The following is a 23,011-nucleotide window of genomic DNA, read 5'->3' on the forward strand; positions in this document are numbered from 1 at the left end:
AGACTCCCAACCGTGCGCACATTTCATTCTCTTTGCATAACTATTCCTTTTTAATATACGTTTAATTTTGAGCCCGTTCTGCGGCACTGTTTTAAGGTTAGATGATTGCTTTTACTATCAACTCTTACGTTACCCCTAGCGCACTAGGAGTGATGTAGCGCCGATAAGCGGTAATTTATAGTTACGATCACCTAATTTTATGAGGGTTTGATCCTTCACAAAACCATAACATTACTAAACGCGCAAGGGAGAAACGCTACAAATCTTCCCATTTATGACCTGCCAAAGAAACTAGAACCTAGAACGAAAGGTACACTAGGCTGGCTGGTGTGACCGTAAGCCTCTCGATGACACCCAAAAACAGTGCACCACGGTGAAGGGCAAGTTTGAGCGAGAGAAAAAAAGGTCAAGGATGAGAAACAATTCTTCACCACTTTAAAAATGGCTATCTAATGAAATTCGGAATGGAAACCTTTTTTTTTTCTTTGTTATTCCCTAACCTTCATCCAGTTATGTTTGTGTTTTGTGTGGGTTCGGAACGTCAGGTGTCAATTGTCGGTGGAGATAAAAGATAAACAAAATTTCAAAATAATGACTCCGGCCTGCAGCGTTTCTCAAGATAACAAAAAAGGTGGAACATGACGAAAAGGAAATGTGGATTTTCTGGATGGTAGCTTCCTGGTAGCTGAGAACCCATGACATGACGGTTGCACAAGTACCACCATACCGGAGCTTCCAAGGCATCCACTCCAGCTGTTTCCTTCCAGGAGCTTGTGAAGGTCTCCCATGAAAATGACTTACAGAATAGTCATAGAACAGTAAATTATACACACATCCGTGCTCTATATCTTCGCTGTGTGTGATTTTTTTTTAAGAAAGCGATGCATTTTCATACCTTTTTCTTTAGTTTGTGTCTCTGTGTCAGCTTGTTTCGGGGTTTCGTTACGCTCCTTACCCGCTACAAACGAAGGCCAATTAAAACATGAAGCAAATCCGCACCAATAACTCTCAAAGCAAATGTTCGAAACCACTATATGGACTGGCGGATACTCTTGAAAAGCGATGATTACGCTTTTATCACATTGCACGAGTGAGAAAACCTTCACATCTGATTGCAATGGCTCGTCATCACCGTCGTTGCTGCAGCAGCAAGCAGCAACGATGAAGGGCGCTTCAAGCAAGGAATCGCATGAAAGTTAAATTTACAAACTACGTCCTTCGGATCAACGGACGTTCACGGGCCTGCAATCATTTTGCGAAACCGGTAGAGAAAAAAAAATACCTTCGTCGATACGTTGAAAGCACCAGAAGTTCTCGCCTTGTAGCCCAACATTCTTATCCCATCGCTGCCGCTAAGACCCCGTGGGCAAGGAGGTGGAGATTCCTTGTTAACACAAAATATTCCTTCTTTCCTTTTAGCCGCAAAACAAGTTTTTCGTTACTTAATTATAAAGGAAGCGAACGAGACGCAGAGGATCGAAAAGCGGCGGCACACTTCTTGAGCGCGATACATCCGTACCATCCGATCTGCCTGGTGGCAGTCTCCACGGTGAAACCGTTTGCTCTTGGTTACCCGCCAAACACCCATCACCATCCAGCCGTGGTTAGCTTGTTTTAGCAATTGAAACGTGGTAAACGCTGCGCATAGCCAGCAGACAAACGCGTGATTGCCGAATAGATGTCGAAACGGACGGACGAAAGGCATATCTTGTTATAATATACGTAAAACTCCATTCTCCCGGACCGCGGAATGATTCCAGGCAGAAACAAACAATCTATAAATATGACGGGTTTGATATTTACGGTTTTATTACACATTATTCAATCACTAATAAGCTGGAAACATTTTTCAAGCGCATATCGTTTTCAGCACCTCTTATTTTATAATTCTTCTCGTTGATTGGTTATCAGCGATCTGGAAGCGTTTCGCAACGAAATCATTTCAGACGCCAGCCATTTCGTGTGCGCCCCTTGAACCGATCGCTCGCGCAAAGGGATATTTACGAAGCGACGGCAAACCATCGCGCGGGATTGCACATTGTTTCAGTGCTGGCAATATTTTCTGACCGAACTAATTTTATGCCTGTGCGAAGAAGCTGCTCCATCGCCTATCTGTCATCCAACGGGATGTGTGGAGTGGTGCTTCACAAAAATATGTCTTCCAATTGCGGTTAAATGCATTCGCGAACGATGCAATTGCAATCCTCCGCAAAAGCCACAATTTTCCCGTAAGTCATAGCAGGAGGCTTGATAGAGAACAAAACTATCTATCGTTGCGCGCTGCCGTGCTCTCCGCCACAAAACATAACGAGTCAGAGTTGATACGAATATGAAACCATCGTGCAAACAACGAGCCTACGCTGCCACTGCTGCTGTTGCTGCTGCTCCGGAAACCACGCTCGCACCGCACCGCACCGTTCGCCCGTACCGACGACGGCAATTCCGACAGACCAACACGGTCCGACGAACATCGAAAGGAGATAATTGATCCGGTTTCTTGCTGGTGAAGCAACACAAAAGCAGCAACCTGAACGTAACTCCATGAACAGGAATTCATCGGGAGGTGTGTGTTTTTTTTCCCCTTACGAACCGAGTGGAAACACGGCGGAGAGAATGAAAAAGGCCTCTGTGTATGCATAAATATTAAAACGCACAACATATGTTCAGCGTATGCTGCCCTTACGGCGCACGGCCGTACCTGTGTGAGTGGATCATGTTCAAGAAAAAAAGTAAGTTTACCTTTACTGGCAAGATCGCCTGCCTTTCTTAACCTACACAGGCGCGAACGCTAGCTTCAATTTCAATCCGAAGAAAAGAAAGAGATCAAAATAGTCGTTTGACTTAACTGGTATGCAGTTACAAGCAAACGATCTCCGCTCTTAGCTAGGCTTAGTTGGCCGGATTATGAAGGGCTCCGGGAGAGCCGAAAGTGCAATTGCATTTGCCATTTTAACCCTCACCCATGTACGCTTCATAACGTATGGCTTGTGTTAGTTAGAAACCGTTTTCTCCAGATGAACATATTTCTCTAACATGTTCACACAACGTGGGGAAACGTCTCGAAACTCCCCATCGAGTAATCGAGACGAATGTTAAAAAACCCTCCAAAATTATGTACTATTAAGCGTTAAATTTTACAAACCCCAAACACTCAAAAAGAACTAAAATACATTAATTTACTATTAAATGTGAACAATTTGGCCATAAACTGTCAAAACAATAATCATGTCAAAAGCGAACGCACTTTTCTTTGTGTAATAAAGCATGCCTTATTTCCTTTCCGTGCAGGTTCGTCGCTTGACGTGGAGTTGATGTCTTCTGTGCTGTCGAGCTATTGTGCACTTGTCAAGCGGCTCATCGGGCTATTCGTGTCATTTGTTTCTTTTGTGCTATGGATAGGGGTATCTACCATATGCTGGACGGTTACAAACATTCTCTCTTGGGCAATAATTCTCATCAAGAATCTGCAGCAAAAATCATCAGACATCAGTTGGTGATTTCATGCTGTTATGATACGGAAGGTATTTAGTTCACGCTGATGCTAGTCGCACCAATGAAAGCGCTCATCAACCGTTCCATTTTATATGCAAAAAGGCAATAATTTCTCCCCCGAAAACGGCACTACTTCTGTTTTTGCTCGGTACTGTCGGTGTGACCGGGTCTGGTGGAAAATCGATTAAAATTTCTCCTCGCCAAATTAGCCGCGCCTGATTCACGCGATCGATTGTGAGTGACCTGCAGGGCCCCACACTCGCGGACCTTTGCCACCAAAAGTCACAACGGTACGTGTAAAAGATCGCACAACAATAAGCAGCATGAGGTAAACAAGAGCACACTTTTCTATCACCTTGAGGCTCATCCTGTGCGTGTGTGTGTCTGTGTTTCTTCTCAAGATGTGGTTTGGGCGCTGCATTTGTTGGTTTCGGAGACTGCGGTATACTGCGGATACGGTGAGAGACTGTCCGGTGCGTCTAGCACGACTCTCTTCGCCACGATCGCGCACCAACATTGCCGTGCGAGGGCAAAAAACTCAAGATATAAATTCCAATTTAGCAAGAGCTGCTCCGACGCACATCAGACTCTTGATCACGTTCCTACCGAATAAACGGCAGCCATGATTGCATCCGCCACCACGCGTCTGTAGTGGTGCGATCGGTCCTGCGTGTCGCTCAGTTGAGCGCGCACGGCGAGAGATCTGTAAGCTCCTCTCAACGGACAGCAAGGCTGGAGAGACCCACTTCGGATGCAAGAGTTGTTCGACTAAAGCTCCGGATACGTGGAATTTCTCAGAATTGAACAGTTGGCTCAGTCTCATGGTGGAATGCAAACGGCGAGTACACATCCGTGTTGGGATTTTCCTCCAGAAAACGCATAACGTGGCTACATTTGAGGTCACGAAACTCCAATCGCAAACGCATTAGAATCACATCACAATGATAAAGTGTACACCTCCGGTTTATCGCGAGTGCGTTGGAAGATGACAGCGACAGTGAATCTGCAGTTGGGGAAGTGCTTTGGCAAATAGTGATCCGAGAATAAAATACCGTCGGGAAGAAGCACAAAATTGTGATCCCGTGAATACTTACAAAATAGAGCTGTTTGCCCATCTGTCACCTGTTTGCTAGTACTCAGCTAATGGCTGCATAAAGAAAATGACATCGGAATAAATGTGGAATTGGCGGTGCACAGCAAGTGTAGTTGTTTAGTGCTTGGCTGTTTTCTTTGCAAATAAGTGTGAATGTGAAAAGCCGTCGGCAAAAACATGAAGCTTCGGTTCGTTTTTTCGCCCCATTCATGTCTTCTGTGCAAACAATAGTGTGGTGGCTGTTGAGATGCACGTGAAGCACAAAAGACTGTGTGATGTGAGATTGTTAAAAGTTTGTTAGTGATTAAACGATACGCGTTGTGCAAAATGTGCATGTGAAATGTTACGAATTGCTGTTTGAACCGGAGCGAAAATCCGTTGTGCCGTTAAAGTTCATAACAAATTGCGCAGTGTCAAGTGCTTCTTAACACCTTTGGTGCAATGGTTAAGTTGTCTTGTATGAGATTCGATGCTGTGAACATCCAACTAAAGCGTTTGCTAAACAAGTGTGTCAACGTAAGCAAGTACAGTTTGAAAGTGAAGTGAATGGAATAAAAAAAGGAGAAGTTAATAAAAAAAACAGTGCTTTAATCAAAAACATGATTACCCACAGCCGATTATCAGCGTATCGCGTGTAATGTGCTGCTGACGAGTGGTGGCGATCGATCATCACTCAATTTCGTGTTGCGTGTGATAACTGTTGGAGGCCGTTTGTGCCGTGAGGTGTGTGCGTGCGTGTATGTGATACTGTGTTTGGTGTGAACAGGCCGATACCGGGCAATACATCAAAATGCGCCCCTCACCGGCATTGTTGACGATGATGTTCGGCACCATATTCGGTGTGTTCGGAGCCTCGCTTAGCAAATCCTTGGTAAACCAAGCGCCCGACGAGTGCCGGTGGGACGGTTACACCGAGGACGATTTGACACTACTGTGCCGGTTAAGGACTATCAATAGTGAGCTGGAAAACACCAACTTCAGTGTGTTGCATCCCGAGAATACCGTCCGGCTGCGGTTACAATGCAACGACGGGCTGTTTTTTCAAAGCAGTTTAAGTCCGGGCAGCTTCAAACAGCTCACCAAGCTGCATTCGCTGTCGATCGAGTATTGCAAAATTGCTAACCTAAGCGAAGGTTCCTTCCAAGGGTTGAAACAGCTCACCAACCTGACGCTGCGGACGCACAACACCGACTGGTCATCGATAAGCCTGGACATTGCGCCGCAAGTGTTTAACAGTGAGCTTTCGAAGCTGCAACGGCTGGATCTTAGCCAGAACAACATGTGGAGTGTGCCGGATGGATTTATCTGTCCGCTGCCGCGGCTAACCAATCTTAACCTCACTCACAATCGGTTGCGTGACCTGTCCGTGTTCCATTTCAGCGCGTCGTTGAGTACGCGGCTGTCGAAAAAGTGTGGCAGCTCCATCGTTACCCTCGATTTGTCCCACAACACCATCGACAATCTGCCGCCTGCCATATTTTCCGGCCTGGGCAAGCTAACCGATCTACGGCTGCAGAGCAACGGTCTCAACTATATCGCCGATCGTGCATTCGAAGGGCTGGTGTCCTTGTCACGGTTAGAAATTTCACTCAACCGGCTCACCAACCTGCCACCGGAGCTGTTTTCCGAGGCGAAACACATCAAAGAGATCTACCTGCAGAACAACAGTCTGAACGTACTAGCTCCGGGTATTTTCAGCGACCTAAAGCAGCTTCTTGTGCTGGACCTGTCGAACAACGAGCTCACATCGGAGTGGATCAATCCCGCCACATTTCGTGGGTTGGTCAAGCTGATTCTTCTCGATCTGTCGAACAACAAAATTTCCAAGCTCGAGCCCACTATCTTTCGCGATCTGACCAGCTTGCAGGTGTTGCGAATGCAGGAGAACTTCATCGAAAGCATAGCCGAAAACACATTCCTGGGACTAGCGGCGTTGCACACGGTTATTCTGTCGAACAATCGTTTGTCCACGATCGATCATTTTACCTTCGGTGGGTTGAAAAGCTTAACGCTGCTTTCGTTGGATTATAACCGCATATCTCGCATCGATCGTCAGGCATTGCGCAATCACTCCACATTGCAGGAGCTGCATTTGAACGGGAACAAGTTGCTACAGGTTCCGGATGCATTGTACGATGTGCCATTGCTGCGTACGCTCGATCTCGGAGAAAATCACATTTCGAGCATCGATAACGCCAGCTTCCGACACATGGCCCATCTGTACGGTTTGCGGCTGACGGAAAACAATATCGAAATCATACGGCGCGGAACTTTCGAAGCGATGAAGTCACTGCACATCCTAAATCTATCGCAAAACCGGCTAAAAATGGTCGAACAATCGTCCTTCGATAACAACACAAAGCTGCAAGCGATTCGGCTGGACGGGAACTACCTGACGGACATTGCCGGTCTGTTCACCAAGCTGCCCAACCTGCTTTGGCTCAACATCAGCGACAACCATCTGGAGGTGTTTGATTACGCGCTCATACCCACCGGTCTGCAGTGGTTAGATATTCACGCGAACAAAATCACCGAACTTGGTAACTACTTCGAGATTGAGTCGCAGCTAGCGCTGAGCACTATTGACGCCAGCTCGAACCAGCTAACCGAGATCACCGGAAGTGCGATACCGAACAGTGTGGAGCTGCTGTACCTCAACGACAACCTTATCTCCAAGGTGCAATCGTACACGTTCTTCAAGAAGCCCAACCTGACCCGGGTGGATCTATTCGGCAACAAGATCACCACACTCGATCCGAACGCGCTGCGCATCTCGGCCGTGCCCGATGACCGTCCCCTGCCGGAGTTCTACATCGGTGGCAATCCCTACCAGTGCGATTGCAATCTGAACTGGCTGCAAAAAAGTAACATCGATTCGCGGACACAGCCCCGGTTAATGGATCTCGATAGCATCTACTGTAAGCTGCTGTACAACCGGGGCCGAACGTACGTGCCGCTCGTCGAAGCGATGCCAAATCAATTTCTCTGCAAGTATGACACACACTGCTTCGCCCTCTGTCACTGTTGTGACTTTTACGCCTGCGACTGCAAGATGGAGTGTCCCAAGCAGTGCACCTGCTACCACGACCAGAGCTGGAGCTCGAACGTGGTCGATTGCTCGCGGGCTGGCTACGATGATCGACTGCCAGATCAGATCCCGATGGATTCGACACAGATTTATCTTGATGGAAACAATTTCCGGTCGCTCAGCAGTCACGCGTTTCTGGGCCGCAAACGGCTGAAGATCCTCTTCCTCAACGGCTCGAACGTGGAGACGGTGAGCAACCGTACGTTTTACGGGCTGAAGGAGCTCGAAATTTTACAGCTCGATCACAATCTGCTCACCGCGCTGAATGGGTTCGAGTTCGAGGGGCTCGATAATCTGAAGGAGCTGTTCCTGCAGTACAATCGCATCACGCTGATCGCAAATCACACGTTCGATCATTTGCACGGTCTGAAGATCCTGCGACTAGATCACAATCGCATCGTCGAGTTTAACGTGTGGCATTTGCCGAAGCAGCTGAACGATATCCGGCTAGCGTTTAATCCCTGGTCCTGCGAATGTGATTACGTGACGCGGTTCCAGGAGTATCTCAAGACGTACGAGTTTGTTCGCGATCGGCACAAGATAAGATGTGCATCGTACGTATCGAGCAATGCAACGGTCGGTGTGCACAATAGCACATCCCATGCTGCCGGTGGCAACGCTCCCGCTGCCGAAGATGCGCTACCCGATGCCAGTACCGGTGACTTCCTGGTGTATTACGATAACAGTTCCACGCTGTGTACCGGCGCAATCCCGCTCGAAAATGTGATCAACGGAAACTTGACCTCGCGAAAAACGATTCTCTCGCCGCAACCGATCGAGGGCTACATTCCGTTACTGGTAACCGGTCTTTTCGGGTTTTCTTTGGTGATCATTCTGACGCTGGTGCTGTTCGTGTTCCGGCAGGAAATGCGCGTCTGGTTTCATTCCAAGTTCGGTGTGCGCCTCTTCTACCGGAATGCTGATATCGACAAAAACGAACGCGACAAGCTGTTCGATGCGTTCATATCGTACAGCTCGAAGGATGAGGCGTTTGTCGCGGAAGAGCTGGCACCGATGCTGGAGAACGAGGACCCGTCCTATAAATTGTGCCTTCACTATCGCGATTTTCCCGTCGGTGCGTACATTGCCGATAACATCCTGCAGGCGGTCGAATCGTCCCGGCGCACGATTATGGTACTTTCCGAGAACTTTATCAAATCCGAATGGTGTCGGTTCGAGTTCAAGTCGGCCCACCATCAGGTGTTGCGGGACCGGCGTCGGCGGTTGATTGTTATTTTGCTCGGTGAGGTACCACAGAAGGATCTCGATCCGGACATTCGACTGTATCTGAAGACCAACACGTACCTACAGTGGGGTGACAAACTGTTCTGGGAAAAGCTCCGGTTCGCGCTACCCGATGTCCCCAACAACCAACGAAGACAGCATCAGCAGAATATCTCACTGACACATTCAAATGTTCGCAACAGCTATCAACTTACCCGGGTTGCTCCAAGTAACCGCACCAATAATCAACTCGCTGCCCAGCATCCGGACTCTCGATCGCAAGCACGCTCTCCTGAGTACCATTCTACCGCAGCGCAACCACTGCCGGCTCACGGTACGGAAATGCAGCAAGCGCAACAACTTCACGGTAGCCAACAGCAGCAGCAGCAGCAACAGCATCAACCGCAGTCCACACAAGCGCAATTACGAGCTTCTGCTCCGCTGAACACATCACCCAGAACAGTTGGCATCCACATCTAAAAGCTCTTTAGTGTGCGGATAAGGGTGTGACTGAGTTGTGAAGCATTTCTTTGTACATACATTAGGCGCTGAGAACAATACGCACGAGCAGCAAAACGTGTCTATGCATGTAAATATAACATATGATATTCATAACCGTCTTAGACGTTTCAGTTGTAATCTGGAGTTGTGCACGCAAATGAAATTGTGATATTAACACTTGTAAGGTATTTGTAAACACACGAAACTAAACTTGTTGGCAAGATTTTGGGCAGCTAAAGCTCTTTGTGGTTTAATAGGGCCTCCGGAACCCTATAAGCAGGAGAAATTGGAATTATTGGACAAACCTGTAAATAAAACATAAAGGTGCTAGCTACTGTTGAGCTCAGCTTAAGATTCCTCACCATAAAATACCACAGTGAACAATGCAATAAAGCACGAAAAGCGTGCCATTTCTTCATACTCATAAAACATCTGTCCACAGTATCAGTGCCAAAAGTGAAAATGGCACAACCCCTGAAGTATTCTCATTCCTGTTTCCATAGTTACTACTAAATACCAACAAAAAAACATCTAAATACATTGCGGCACAAGTGTACTATTTCTAGATCCTATGCTCTTGAGCAATGTATGAACTGTTCAATATTCTAAAAACAATAAAATCAAAATGATGGTTTCACGCTACAAAACATATTGTCGAAGAAACAATCTGATACGGTGGCGCGATAAGGCAATAGGCTGTTATTTGCTCATAGATTTTATACTCTGTCTAGTCAAAAGCATGTAAGAAACGAAATGCACATAGCGAATGATAACGAAATCGATCAATGATCGGACACTTGTGTGCAAATTTGGAAAGCTAGTACTTGAGCACTCGAACGATAAACACGGCCCATGAGTGTATTAGAATAAACGTTGTTAAAATCAATTATTCCTACTACTAATGTATACAGATAAAGACTGATGAACTGCTTGAATATTGAAGCTACGCAATTCCAATACTCAACTCCATCATTAAGTTTCCAGACTATTGTTTTTTAATGTATGTTATCAGATTGCCTTTCCAAGTAATGTTCTCCCTCTCTCTCTCTCTCTCGTTCTTTTTTTTATTGATTTTGCATCAGTAAGGCAATCATAAAGCAGTCTAAGCACTAGCAACATTACATTAACGTACGAATTGATTTGAGACCTACACCTCGTCGTAGTATTAGCGACAAATGCAATAAAATCAGAGTGAGGTAACAAAACTCTTCCATTCCTAACTACGATACGATGGCAACCACATTTGCTTAATGCAAAGGTTTTTATCGAAATGTGCGCAACAACTAGCAGAAATTAATAGAAAGTCAAACGAATACAGGTTAATATAAGTAGAATCACTTCAATCATCAAAGCATGCGTCTGCAATTGTTGTTAAAAGTGAGCACAACATATCCTAGGATGGTTTTAGCGAGGGATTTCAGTGTCTACTTATTAACGTGTCGTGTCCTTATGTCGTTAATAAATTATTGTTTGGCGAAACGTTTCGCAACAGAACTGAGTAGAGAAAGTAAACGAAATTCGATCTATTAAGTGTCCTTCACAATGCGTAGTAAAACATGAACTGCCTAATACAAAGTATTGTTAGCAAAATGTAGTATATTCAATTGAAATAAACCCCACACTACCAGGAATGCCTGTTTTTAAAACAAACTATTATCATGCGTTCGACTTTTTCTTCGTTTTTTTTTCATAAAAATTGCACCGTTCAAGAGAAACATGTTAATTTAACTCGCTGCTGGTAAGTAATCATAATTTATCACAACTTTCAGGACAATTGAAAGAAAGTTTCAAAACAAAAGACTTCAACGATTGCCCAACAAGCAACGAACCCTACGCGTGTGCATGCGCGTGCGTCTTTTATTGGTGCTTTTTAAAATTCATATCTTCTTTATCACGAAAGAGCTATGTTAACCATGCTGAAATAAAAATATATATATATACAAACTGCTTACGTTATCTCTGCGGATGTGATTGAAGTTTTCACATCGTTACTTTTCTGTTCACTGGCCGCACGAACGAGAGCGTTATCGTGTTTGCGCTTGGTATAGAATCTTTATATGCGGTTAATTTGATTTTATGTTCATCCTCCACGGAACCAGCGATAAATTGAAGCACTATTGTTAACTATTTTATGTATCTGCATCTTCAAGCATAAACGCATCCAAAACACACTTTGTGCCACAATGCGCCAACAGTGCTCGCGTGGATGAAAGCAAACATGTCGAAGCGGTGGAGCTTTTACCAACACTTCTCCGCTGTGTTCGTACGCTTCCACAAAGCATTTCGAACATACAATTGAAACAGGAGATGAACGGAAATACAAAAAAAAGGGCAGCATCAACAAAAGCATCTTCTCCGTCATCGTTATCTGATCCACTGACGCGAGCGCTTAGCAATTTGATTCAGATTTGTATCGGAAATCATAGATTCAAACGAACCGAATCCTCCTTCACTTTTGCTTCATGTACCGTGCTACCACATTGTGTAATTTTGTTAGATTGCCTTTCGAGTATGTCGAAAGCTTCTGCAAACCGAACGCTGCTGAAAAGGCATCCAACAACACAGAAGAACTATAGCAGTGATTAAATCGAATTAAAGGGTAGAAGCATAATAGCCAAACGGATGAGCGGACTAGATGCTAGAAGCAGCAGCCACAGCAACAACAAAAAATGGTCCGGATGTGCCACTTCCAACGGTAGAACTAATGAATCCAGCGAGAGCATGTAACAAATCATATTGCCCTAATGATAACCCTGCCTCACCCAGCAGAATCGCAGCCAAAATAGAGACTGCAATCGAAAGTAATGCTACATACCCATCGTTTACCCATGTGGTCGAAAGGGTAATTTGGGGCGTAAATTACGTCAACAAGCTTTCTTATGCGTCATATGCTAACTTTGGAAAATGAGCCCCCAAATCATCCGTTCTATTATTTGCTATTGCACTTTTGCAACCCTCCCCAAAAATGATACGTTGCTTTGAATAATGCCGTTCCTTCGGCCAGCTCCACAGTGGGTAAAAACCCACATCGTATCGAATTTAAATTCGTACAAACCAAACACCACACGACCCGAGCGAGAAACCGGGACCCCAAAGCACACGCTAGCACGCCCATAATTTATTCTAATTAAATAGTACTGTCCACATAAATTTTGACTTCATTTCGGACACGGCGGCTGCGGCGGCTGTTGTGATCGATCCTAGCTCAATCTTAGCTCAACAAGGTGTGGATCCTGCTCGTCAGACTGCCACAAGCGTTCCATTTCACCAATTCTACGACTGGTGGTCATTCTAAAAACCAAATAAATTGTTTCAAACCGTGAAAAATACGTAGGTTTCACCTTTTTATGCGAGTCTAACGATGCGTGGCCCCGACTCGTTATTCCCAGGGAGAGCATCCAGTGGAGTCTGTATTTCAACCCCCGGGGGCCAACCGTCGCTTTTTTCCACCCCATCTTTTGCTTGGGTTTGTTAGTTATTCCGATTCGTGGCACCTTCCCCGCCAAGACATAAATTGCTACATTAGCAAGCGGCATAAAAAAAGGGGGTGAAAGATCTTAGATGGTACCGTTTTTATTGTTATATTATTTTAATTTGGTTCACAAACTACAAACCTTCCACGCCGGATCCGGCACACGTTACCTGACGGTACTAGCGGCCAGCATCTAATTCCTTCATCTGCGACGGAATGATAATTTTAGCTCTTTCAGCGGAAATGGCATGCGGGAATGGCACGCGGAATTCATTTGATTTATTTCATCACTATTATGAAAACGTTACACTGCGGTAGCTTCACTTCACTCTGAGTGACCTCGCACTTCCGGTCGGCCGGTGGCCCGCGAACGCGAATGCCGATTCGGGGGTTCCGATTCGGTAAATGCTTTGATGTGCCGTCCAGCACCTTCGTTTTATTTATCCTTCGAAATTGACATACGCGCGCTGCGTTCTACCTTTTGCCCCCCTGCAAGCCCAATTTTCGTTTTCTCCATTTAAATATAAAACATTTCCTTTTTTATAATCTACCATTCAGCCGGGCGGGCCTGCCCTGCCGGTTCCTACAACCTTCCCGGTTCGATACAGGTAGCACTCGTTGGATGATAATTAATTCACTGTTAATAGTGTTATGCTTTTCTTTGTTCGCGTCCCACACATTAGGGATATCTACACGCATAGTTGGAAATTTCTTTAGCGCCATTTCTTCTCCGCTTGACCGTTGAGCGGCTTAACTTCCCCATAAACATACAGCGGCGCTAACGGAAGTGTTCGCACCTTTTACAGGGCACTCATCCCGAACGGGCATGTTGGTAATTGATGTTTGTTAAATTGTTTATTTGTATGCTGTATGCCACGCATTGGTTTAGTAGTTGCAATTGTTTTCTTCAAATCTACACAAACGAAGTGTAGTAGCTATTGGTTATGGCAACTAGTTGAGTTGTGCTCAGGTTCAAACAAACTATGGCGGGACATAATTGAGAGGAAAATAGTGAATTAATAAAAGGGCAGGAAAAAATAGAATTCCTATGACACTTACTGTCTACGGCACTAAATTAATGATTCTTGTGATTGTCACTTCCCACCGAGTGTTGCAAACAAAAGACAAAATTGAAAGAAAGCAAGAAAGAGACATTACGCGGAACTGCCATGCTTACGAGCACACAACAAATTAGGTAACTGTAATCCTGAAAGTCTGGTCGATTTCTCTAACCCGGCTTCTTAGTCAAGCCTGTGAACACGAACAACGCAGAACTTGATCGTCATTGGATTTTAATTGATTTTCCACCGAACGCTTGTTTGGCACAAGATGCGAAGCCTGTATACAGCTTGATTCATTGGTTTTTATCAAATCCACCACGTATATTGCTAGCCAACCCGCTCCAAAACCGGCGACTCATCGATCTACACGCATCGCGAGTTTTGATCAACAATGTTCATTGAGCCGATCTTCTTGTTCATTTTACCGGGCCAAGAATTATGCTTAAATCAATCTAGATAGGAATAAATTCGAAACAAGCGCGCGATGCCCAAATATGCATAGAAGCGAACCTCCAGATAACTGGAACCACCGGACGAAAACCCCCGGGCCCGAGGTTTTTGAAAAGGAGATAAAAAAGAACAAATCATTTGTCGATAATAAATTATTTTCCATCGTTTGGCTTGGAAGCCCGAAAACGCTTTTCAAATATGTTCGATCGATTCTGTATTTTTGTTTTTTTTTGCTTCATCTCAACATCCTCTCCTTCGCCCAATTCCATGGCCATTCCATTTTCTTTTCTTATCTTTCGTGCGTTTGCTACTTCATTATACCTATTTCCTCTATTGGAACAGCGCCGCTGTCTGCTAAATTGTTTTCTATATTAACCCAATTCAGTCATCTTGACATACCGATGACTAGATCTGCCTCCAGATTCCTTTACCCGGGGCTGAATACTTCATTCCTGCTAAGCTTCATTCCGTTACCGTTCAGAAGTTGACGGCATATTTTAGCGGAGTTTTAGGCGACAAAACGCTTTTCAATCACCAACCGAGCTCCGTCCGATCGGTTTTACGTCTATTTTTTTTTGTTGTTGCTGTTCTTTTCCTACCTGTCATGCCCTTTTCAAGCCGGCCCATAACCCCCACGTGTAATTGATTAGCTGATTGAATGCTCAGCCGAGCATCTTTATCGTTTAATTGATTTTCTCAACCCCCGTTAAGGAAGTGGCGATGTACGCGCAGTTTGATGGTGGGGCAAAGGATGATGATACATGAAAATTACTGCTACCACGCTAACGATCAACTTCAACTCTCAACTTTCGCGCAAAGGTTAAACGGGTTTCGGGGAGTAATGTTACAAAATTGCATGCACCCATTATAAACGGTTGGTGTCGGTGGGTCGATAGAACGAAATTCACCCACCACCGCATGGAACCGCACGGTTGTGTGGGCCTCGTGAAAACCGTAGATAAATAAATAAAATTCCACAAACTATCCAAAACTACGCTCATAATAAATCTTCTGCTCTGTTAATTTGAAAATGATAGCCTTACATGCCGTCATTTATCGAAAGGGTCTTCTGCTATCATGCAAGTCACGAGATATTCGTATTGTTTTTTTTTCTTCTCGTCAGACTCGTACGCTACACGGCCCCGGCAACCGCGTACCACCGTTGAACACTATGTTGCAGGTGAAGCCGAAGGAACGATTTATAAAGCAAAACCCGGACAGAAGGGGGCAGCGGACCAATGGACCAATTTAAAATGATGCCAAGTATGTAAGAGGAAGCGGGATCACGATACGACGCACACAAGTCGTCGCGATCGCTGCGGATCGATTTCACGGCGAAACAAACAGTACGCAGGACGGTGGACAGCGAGATGGAAGCACAGCGGAACCGGTTTCTTGTCATCAGCGGGCAGGATTTGATGAAAGATAGTTGATCGTTTCTTTACCGTCTGCGCGATGGTTTCATCATTCGAAGCGCGATGTAAAATATAAATATTTATAATCATCTCCAGTAACATGCAAAAGGTTCACCGGTCGGACGGTTTGGGTGTATTGTTTTTGGTTCCTTCTCCAAGCTCATCGGATCGGTTAGAATTTCACGGAATGACAGCCAAATTTATCTAACCAGAAAAGTGTGCCTTTGCGAGCATCTACCTTATTAGTTTGTAATTAAGAGTCATATTTTGTTGCCCTTTTTTGTTCTGTGCGCTCTTCATACAAAGAAAAAAAACGAAACAAAACAGTCTTGAATAGCATGAATGCATTTCTCAACCCGGTACACAATCGAATCGGGTTCGGTTTCTAGGGCTCGTTGCTTGCAAACCCAAAAGAAAAAAAAAACTTCATCCACAATCACGCCTCTGCAAATCCAGAAGCAATAACTAGCTGGCTGCATACAACATTAATTCGCAAGCCGATCGGGGACGGTTTTTTTATGAATTACGCTACGATCGAACCTCAAAACCATTCAAACACAACGACGCCGTCTGACATAAACACCGAAGTTGGTGGAAGCTGTAACACCAACAAAGACTACGCGACTCCGCACCGGTGCCGACACGAGTCACCGGAGGTTGGGTACGAGCGAACGGCAAGCATGCTGATGTTGATGCAAATCCCTGATCATACCAACGAGATTACCGGACTCCAGGACTTAGGGATCGATAGCTTCTTCTTATCGCACTGGGAGCTACGTGTACGTACATGAATGTGTTTTCCTGTGTTGTATTTATTGTTTGCGACTTTGATTTGTAGCTGGTTGTTTCTTCGCATTACTCACCTTCACCCTGGCCACCATCGGGGTGTACCACCGGCTGTCGGAACAAATAACATTGTCCCCATGACTTCTACTGTCCACCCACTGCCAGAGTGCTGCATGTCGGCAGCAACCCCTACCGAACCGAACCGTGGGGACCCGGCAGTCAGTTTGGTTTGCTGCTTTTTTTTTTGTGCCTTTGGCTGTCGTTTCGATCAAAGACTGCAGTCTTCTCGCTTTTTGTCCGCGGCTGATCGCTCCAAATGCCCACAGAATTCGTCGTTGCCCTTTGTCAGGCGACAACGACAACGAGCGATTTTATCTGCGAGTGAAGACATCTTACAGTGTCGCCTGCAACAACTACACCATAAGTTGTCGCTTTTTACCATCGGGAGACAATGGGTAGCAGCCCGGGTCCGGGTATCCGGTACGATACAGAACCCAACTAGTCTTCGCATTACTTATATTTTGCTTACGCTTGGACATAGGTTTGCGCGTGCGTTTTTCACGCGACTCTTTGCACCATGACCGTCGGTCAAAGCACTTGGACTGGGTAATAACAATATTGTCTTCCTGTGGCTATAGCTGTTCAATTTTACTTGCTGTCTTCGCTACGTGCTGCCCATTGCTTTGTGCGGTTTGGTCTAACATCACAAATATTCCTTCATCGCGAATGGTCTCCGTTTCATTGGTGGATGTATTAACTGTCGACGTACTTGTGCAGTTAGCTCAGCTAATCAAGCCTTGCTTTTGCAGTGCTTAAGAACGGGCGCACTAATGGTGCAGTTCCATTTCGTAAAACTTTACCACCTTTTGTGAAACATAAATCTTCACAAATGTGGATGTTTGCCCCAATCATTTATATTACCAGTACCATCTTGATCAACGGAGGTGTTTTTGGCACAAAAATAAAACGAAAAATAAGACACGAACCCATGACAATGGAATCGAATGACAAAAACCATACACAATTTCACGTTTCCTCGGACGCTGGAAAACATTTGAATAATACAAATTCCTTACTTTGCCGGTATGTATTTTGAATAATTCTGCAACAGCATGAATCGCTAAACAAACGAATGCCGGAATGTTGCACAGTATTTACATCATGTTTTTTTTTTTTTGCAGACAAGACAGCAAGTCTTTTACTTTTGGTCAAGTTGCACGTTGATTTGAAACATTTGCAACGTTTTCTCTGTCACCGGACACAACGGATGCCCCCAATACACGTACGAATTGATTATTTTCTGCATACGTACAGCCGAAATTTTCGATAATTTTATTCCACTGCGTTCGATGATTGGTTGCAGTCGAACAGACCGACCGGCCCGGTAGCTCGCATTAATGCGTTACATGCACTTTTGTTTCCATAAAATAGTCCATTCCGATTTGCACCACACCATTACACCGGTGCGGACGGGGCACAACAAGAAATAATTCGGCAAAAATTTAAATAATTCGTCGTCAAACCGCTCGCCTAACTTGCTCGAGGGGGTCATCTGTTGCTACAAGTCGGTACTTGGTGTCCAACTCAAACAAAAAGCAAAAAACAAAACATTGTTCCGTTTTTCTTCCCATGATTGGATTTATGGTAACGAGGTCAGGAATTTGCTTGCGGTAACAGATTACAATATTCGTTTGCAATAAAAGAGAAATGCAAATTGTGACTGTTTGTACATATTTTTTGTTTTGATTTGTTTTGCTTGCTTGTTTATTCGACTGACGGTCAAACTGCTATAAACCATGCCCAACATCCGGAAGACAGTGGAAGGATACACCTTATCCATTGCTTTGGAAAACAAAGTGCATAAATTCAAGCAGGCAATTAAGTTGAGTAAGTTTCAACTCTAGAGTAACGTCATTACAACGCCTGTATAATGTATTGTCCAAACAATTAAGCACATCTGTCAAATGTGGAGTGATAAAAAGTTCCATGTATGAAGTATAACAATAAATACAGGAAGATAGAATTAACCGCTTTTAAGATCTTTTAAAAAGGGCGGCCCGGTGGCATGATGGTAGCGGCGCCGGTCTTAACACGAACGGACCGGACCGGAAAAAAAGATCTTTTAAAAAGCACTTTTGGCTGAATGTTATAAGGTTATGAAATAGCTGAAACATTATACCGTGCATCTAATGCAGTTTCTAAAAAGCTACTCTAATTCTTCTCCTATCAAACGGATTCAAGTAGCGGAAATAAAAAAAAAAACGCTCGTAATAATTCAACCATTGCTGGAATTGCATTAAACGACTAACAAATCTTTTTTAATAATGCCATATTCAAAAGATGACATCCAATGATATCGTCATTTATTTGAACCGATTAACATCAATATTAAAAAAATCCCCATCAATTTTGTAATGATGTAAAACCAGCAATGATGAAAACAGTTTTTTCTATCCACTGGGAAACTTATCCGGATTCCTCTGCATCCATTGACGGGACACTTGATAGTTTATGATGCAAATAAAAAAGTAGCAATCTGTTAGTATAGCAGGTATGCAATTAATAACAATACCTTGCAAACCAAATGGAGCTAATTACATGCCATAGCTTGATTTCTCGAACATTAGAACTGATAAACATCGCTACGCTTAAGTGAACATGTTCACGAAATTCGTACTACAAAAGCATGAATAGTGCAAAAAGTTTATTCAATCCTGTGCAATGGGACCATTCGGATTCCCCTGCAGACCCACGGGGTACTTAATGATTAGTGTTATTTTGAGTTTGCTACTAAAAGATACACCAGTAAGCTGTGCTGGTGGTTCTTCGTACTCTATTGCAATTAAAAAATATGTCTGCATCGATACACCGTACAAAGAAACGACACTTCATTCGTGTAAAAGTATCCCGCGAAGAAACGCGCCGACGATGGTCCATTTAATATTGCACGTTCCAAAGTTATACGATAACGTTATGGTGAAAATTCTGTTGTTCTATAAATTCAGTACCTATCAACCATTCCTGTTTACCATAGAAGGAAATGGCTGTGAGTTCATACGACATCCGCCACAATTTGGAATTGACAAGCATGTGTACGATATTATTGAAGAAACAGCTCCAGAATTGTTAGTTCCTTGCCCAACGGGCGTAAGTAGTACATTAGTAATATTCTGCAGTTTTATTTCGATTGCAACTCGCTTTCTTGTTGCAGAATCGCACCTACAACATTACTTGGTCCCTTCAAGATCGTCACGCACCGAAGAATGTTCCAGCAGGGGAATACAAACTTCAATTTAAATTGATAGCCCGACCCGATGTCACCTTATTTGCAATGGATGTATATGGTATAGTGCGCAATATTGGAATCGTATCCGCCTTTATGACGTAGTGATGATAATTGTAACGATTGAAGCACAAAAATTAACACATCTTCCAAAACGTTACTATTGCTGGACTCTTGGCATTTACAATCTGGATTCTTGAGCTTCCTTCACCTTCCTCTACACATATCGGGATAATCTGTTCTGCTCAGCCCCTAGCTAAACAATAATTACTGGAAATGATCCCAGAAAAGAAGAAGAAACCAATTTCATGCTTTTGATGATCAAATGATGAACTCAATTTGATGATCTTTCGAATGAGCAACTAGCAGACATACGACACCTGCTTACAAATGCACCTGCAATAGAATGACTCTCTCAATGCGTCCATCTTGTCCCGTCAGCCCTTGCATTGGCCACAGACAATCCGAAACAAGTAGCGGTACCAACGGACGACTGTTCTGACTATGGTAATGCATAAGGCGATGGAACAGTAAAACTAATTTATGCCGCACAATCGTAAAAGTTAAAATTAAACACAATTTGTACTTATTCCTGATTGCATGACAACACATATATCTCTTAGTGTAGTGGTGGTGCTCGCAGTAAACACATCCCACTTCGTACTAACCTTTTCTACAATGTTATGGACCAGCAGATCAGGCGTTCATGATAAAACCAAATAAAAATAATTGTATGTAATAAAAAACTAAAATCAGTTAACGCACTTATTAAAACCACTAGCTTATCACTAGCAGAGCTACAAATGATTCAATTTTCTTAGACCTTTTACTTTTAATTAGTGAAAAACAATCCAAAGCGCAATCGTCGATTCATTATATATTCAACACACGTCGCACTAATCTGTTCCTCAAATTACATAGACCATTATATCATCATTATATTATTATAATTTTCAAATATTCGATGCTAATACAAACTTTAATCGTTCAAAAGATTAAACAGTGGGACCGATCAACATCACAATTAGAGCTAAAAATTAATGCAAACCCTTCACTACATTTACACCGCAAAGCGGCTGGGAAAAACAATCAATCAATGTGGCATACGGGTTATTCTACTCAGTAATATGGAAGCATTCAAAGTCCTTCACAAGCTGACGGGATACTTTATGATTCTACTTATTTTAACTTCATTACCAGTAAGCTGTACCAGTGGTTCTTCGTATTCTTTGAAAATTATAAAATATGTCTGTATCGATACGCCGTATAAAGTATCGACACTTCATTTGTGTAAAAGTATCCCGCGAAGAAACGAACCTACGATGATTTCCGTGTCTGTTCATGTCCCAAACATATACGATAACGTTATGGTAAAAATTCTGTTGTTCTATAAATTCAGTACCTATCAACCGTTCCTGATTACCATAGATCGAAACGGCTGTGAGTTCATTCGATATCCGCCACAATTTGGAATGGACAAGCATGTGTACGATATTATTGAAGAAACACTTCCAGAACTACTAGTTCCTTGTCCAACGGGCGTAAGTAGTACAACAATAGTATACTGTAGCTGTAGTTCGGTGCTAACTCGCTTTCTTGTTGCAGAATCGTACCTACAACATTACTTGGTATCTTCAAGATCGTCACGCACCGAAGAACATTCCAGCAGGGGAATACAAATTTCAATTTAAACTGATAGTACATCCGAGCAACACCTTATTTGGGATGGATGTATATTTCGCAGTTCGTAATGCTGGAATTGTCTCATCGTTCATGGCACAATGATAAGAATAGAACGGACACATCTTCCAACACGTAAATATTGCTAGGCTTTGGATATTTATGATCGGGGCTCTTGAAAGTTTTCCTTCACATTGTACAACGCGTTACTGGAGAATCTTTCCTTTCTTGTGGTAAAGGTAATATTAGGAATGTACGTCCATACAAAATGATTAAAAGTGGTTACAATTTACCAAGATTCGCATACCCAGGGCTATTTTTACAAATTCTATTCCATTTCCATGTCAACTAATGTCCCTGCTTATGTGCTGGCTTGCGATCCACGGTATCCTCAACACACGTCGCACTAATTCGTTCCTCAAATTACATAGACCAGCGGATCATTATAAAACTGTTTTCAAATAATCGATGCTAATAAAAACTTTAATCGTTCAAAAGATTAAACAGTGGGACCGATCAACATCACAATTAGAGCTACAATAAATGCAAACCCTTCACTACATTTACACCGCAAAGCGGCTGGGAAAAACAATCAATCAATGTGGCATACGGGTTATTCTACTCAGTAATATGGAAGCATTCAAAGTCCTTCACAAGCTGACGGGATACTTCATGATTCTACTTATTTTAACTTCGCTACCAGTAAGCTGTACCAGTGGTTCTTCGTATTCTTTGAAAATTATAAAATATGTCTGTATCGATACGCCGTATAAAGTATCGACACTTCATTTGTGTAAAAGTATCCCGCGAAGAAACGAACCTACGATGATTTCCGTGTCTGTTCATGTCCCAAACATATACGATAACGTTATGGTGAAAGTTGTGCTGTTCTATAAATTCAGTACCTATCAACCCTTCTTGATTACCTTAGAACGAAACTTCTGTGAGGCCATACGACATCCGCCACAATTTGGAATGGACAAGCATGTGTACGATATTATTGAAGAAACAGCCCCAGAACTACTAGTTCCTTGTCCAACGGGCGTAAGTAGTACATCAATAATGTTTATAGTTTTATTTCGACTGTAACTCGCTTTCTTGTTGCAGAATCGTACCTACAACATTACTTGGTACCTTCAAGATCGTCACGCACCGAAGAACATTCCAGCAGGGGAATACAAACTGCAATTTAAATTGATAGCCCGACCCAATCTCACCTTATTTGGGATGGATGTATATATCTCAGTTCGCAATACTGGAATTGTCTCATCGTTCATGGCAAAGTGATAAGAATTTCAAAAAATTTAAACGATCCTAATAGAACGGACACATCTTCCAACACGTAAATATTGCTAGGCTTTTATATTTATGATCGGGGCTCTTGAAAGTTTTCCTTCACATTGTACAACGCGTTACTGGAGAATCTTTCCTTTCTTGTGGTGAAGGTAATATTAGGAATGTACGTC

The 23,011-nt window shown here is 43.5% G+C and overlaps 4 protein-coding genes across 4 annotated transcripts; all 4 read left to right on the forward strand.

The window, feature by feature from the left end:
- Window positions 1-5,375: 5,375 nt before the first annotated feature.
- Window positions 5,376-9,377, forward strand: LOC128715803 (toll-like receptor Tollo). The gene has a single exon (XM_053810723.1). It carries the CDS (start codon window positions 5,376-5,378, stop codon window positions 9,375-9,377), a length of 4,002 nt encoding a protein of 1,333 aa, XP_053666698.1.
- Window positions 9,378-19,303: 9,926 nt separating this feature from the next.
- Window positions 19,304-19,970, forward strand: LOC128718792 (uncharacterized). The gene is made up of 2 exons (XM_053812408.1): window positions 19,304-19,729; window positions 19,794-19,970. Exons 1-2 carry the CDS (start codon window positions 19,304-19,306, stop codon window positions 19,968-19,970), a joined length of 603 nt encoding a protein of 200 aa, XP_053668383.1.
- Window positions 19,971-20,992: 1,022 nt separating this feature from the next.
- Window positions 20,993-21,650, forward strand: LOC128718794 (uncharacterized). Its single transcript, XM_053812409.1, has 2 exons — window positions 20,993-21,406; window positions 21,471-21,650. Exons 1-2 carry the CDS (start codon window positions 20,993-20,995, stop codon window positions 21,648-21,650), a joined length of 594 nt encoding a protein of 197 aa, XP_053668384.1.
- A 525-nt stretch (window positions 21,651-22,175) lies between these two features.
- On the forward strand, window positions 22,176-22,832 carry LOC128718795 (uncharacterized). Its single transcript, XM_053812410.1, has 2 exons — window positions 22,176-22,589; window positions 22,653-22,832. The coding sequence occupies exons 1-2, from the start codon at window positions 22,176-22,178 to the stop codon at window positions 22,830-22,832; spliced, it is 594 nt and encodes a 197-aa protein (XP_053668385.1).
- Window positions 22,833-23,011: the final 179 nt, after the last annotated feature.

This window comes from Anopheles marshallii, chromosome 2, assembly GCF_943734725.1.
Source record: "Anopheles marshallii chromosome 2, idAnoMarsDA_429_01, whole genome shotgun sequence".
Taxonomy (NCBI): Eukaryota; Metazoa; Arthropoda; class Insecta; order Diptera; family Culicidae; genus Anopheles; species Anopheles marshallii.

Coding starts and splice junctions, on each gene's coding strand:
- LOC128715803 (XM_053810723.1), top strand. CDS start 5,376: ATGCGCCCCTCACCGGCATTGTTGACGATGATGTTCGGCACCATATTC.
- LOC128718792 (XM_053812408.1), top strand. CDS start 19,304: ATGGGACCATTCGGATTCCCCTGCAGACCCACGGGGTACTTAATGATT. Junction 19,730..19,793: donor TAGTTCCTTGCCCAACGGGC/GTAAGTAGTACA, acceptor TTCTTGTTGCAG/AATCGCACCTACAACATTAC.
- LOC128718794 (XM_053812409.1), top strand. CDS start 20,993: ATGGAAGCATTCAAAGTCCTTCACAAGCTGACGGGATACTTTATGATT. Junction 21,407..21,470: donor TAGTTCCTTGTCCAACGGGC/GTAAGTAGTACA, acceptor TTCTTGTTGCAG/AATCGTACCTACAACATTAC.
- LOC128718795 (XM_053812410.1), top strand. CDS start 22,176: ATGGAAGCATTCAAAGTCCTTCACAAGCTGACGGGATACTTCATGATT. Junction 22,590..22,652: donor TAGTTCCTTGTCCAACGGGC/GTAAGTAGTACA, acceptor TTCTTGTTGCAG/AATCGTACCTACAACATTAC.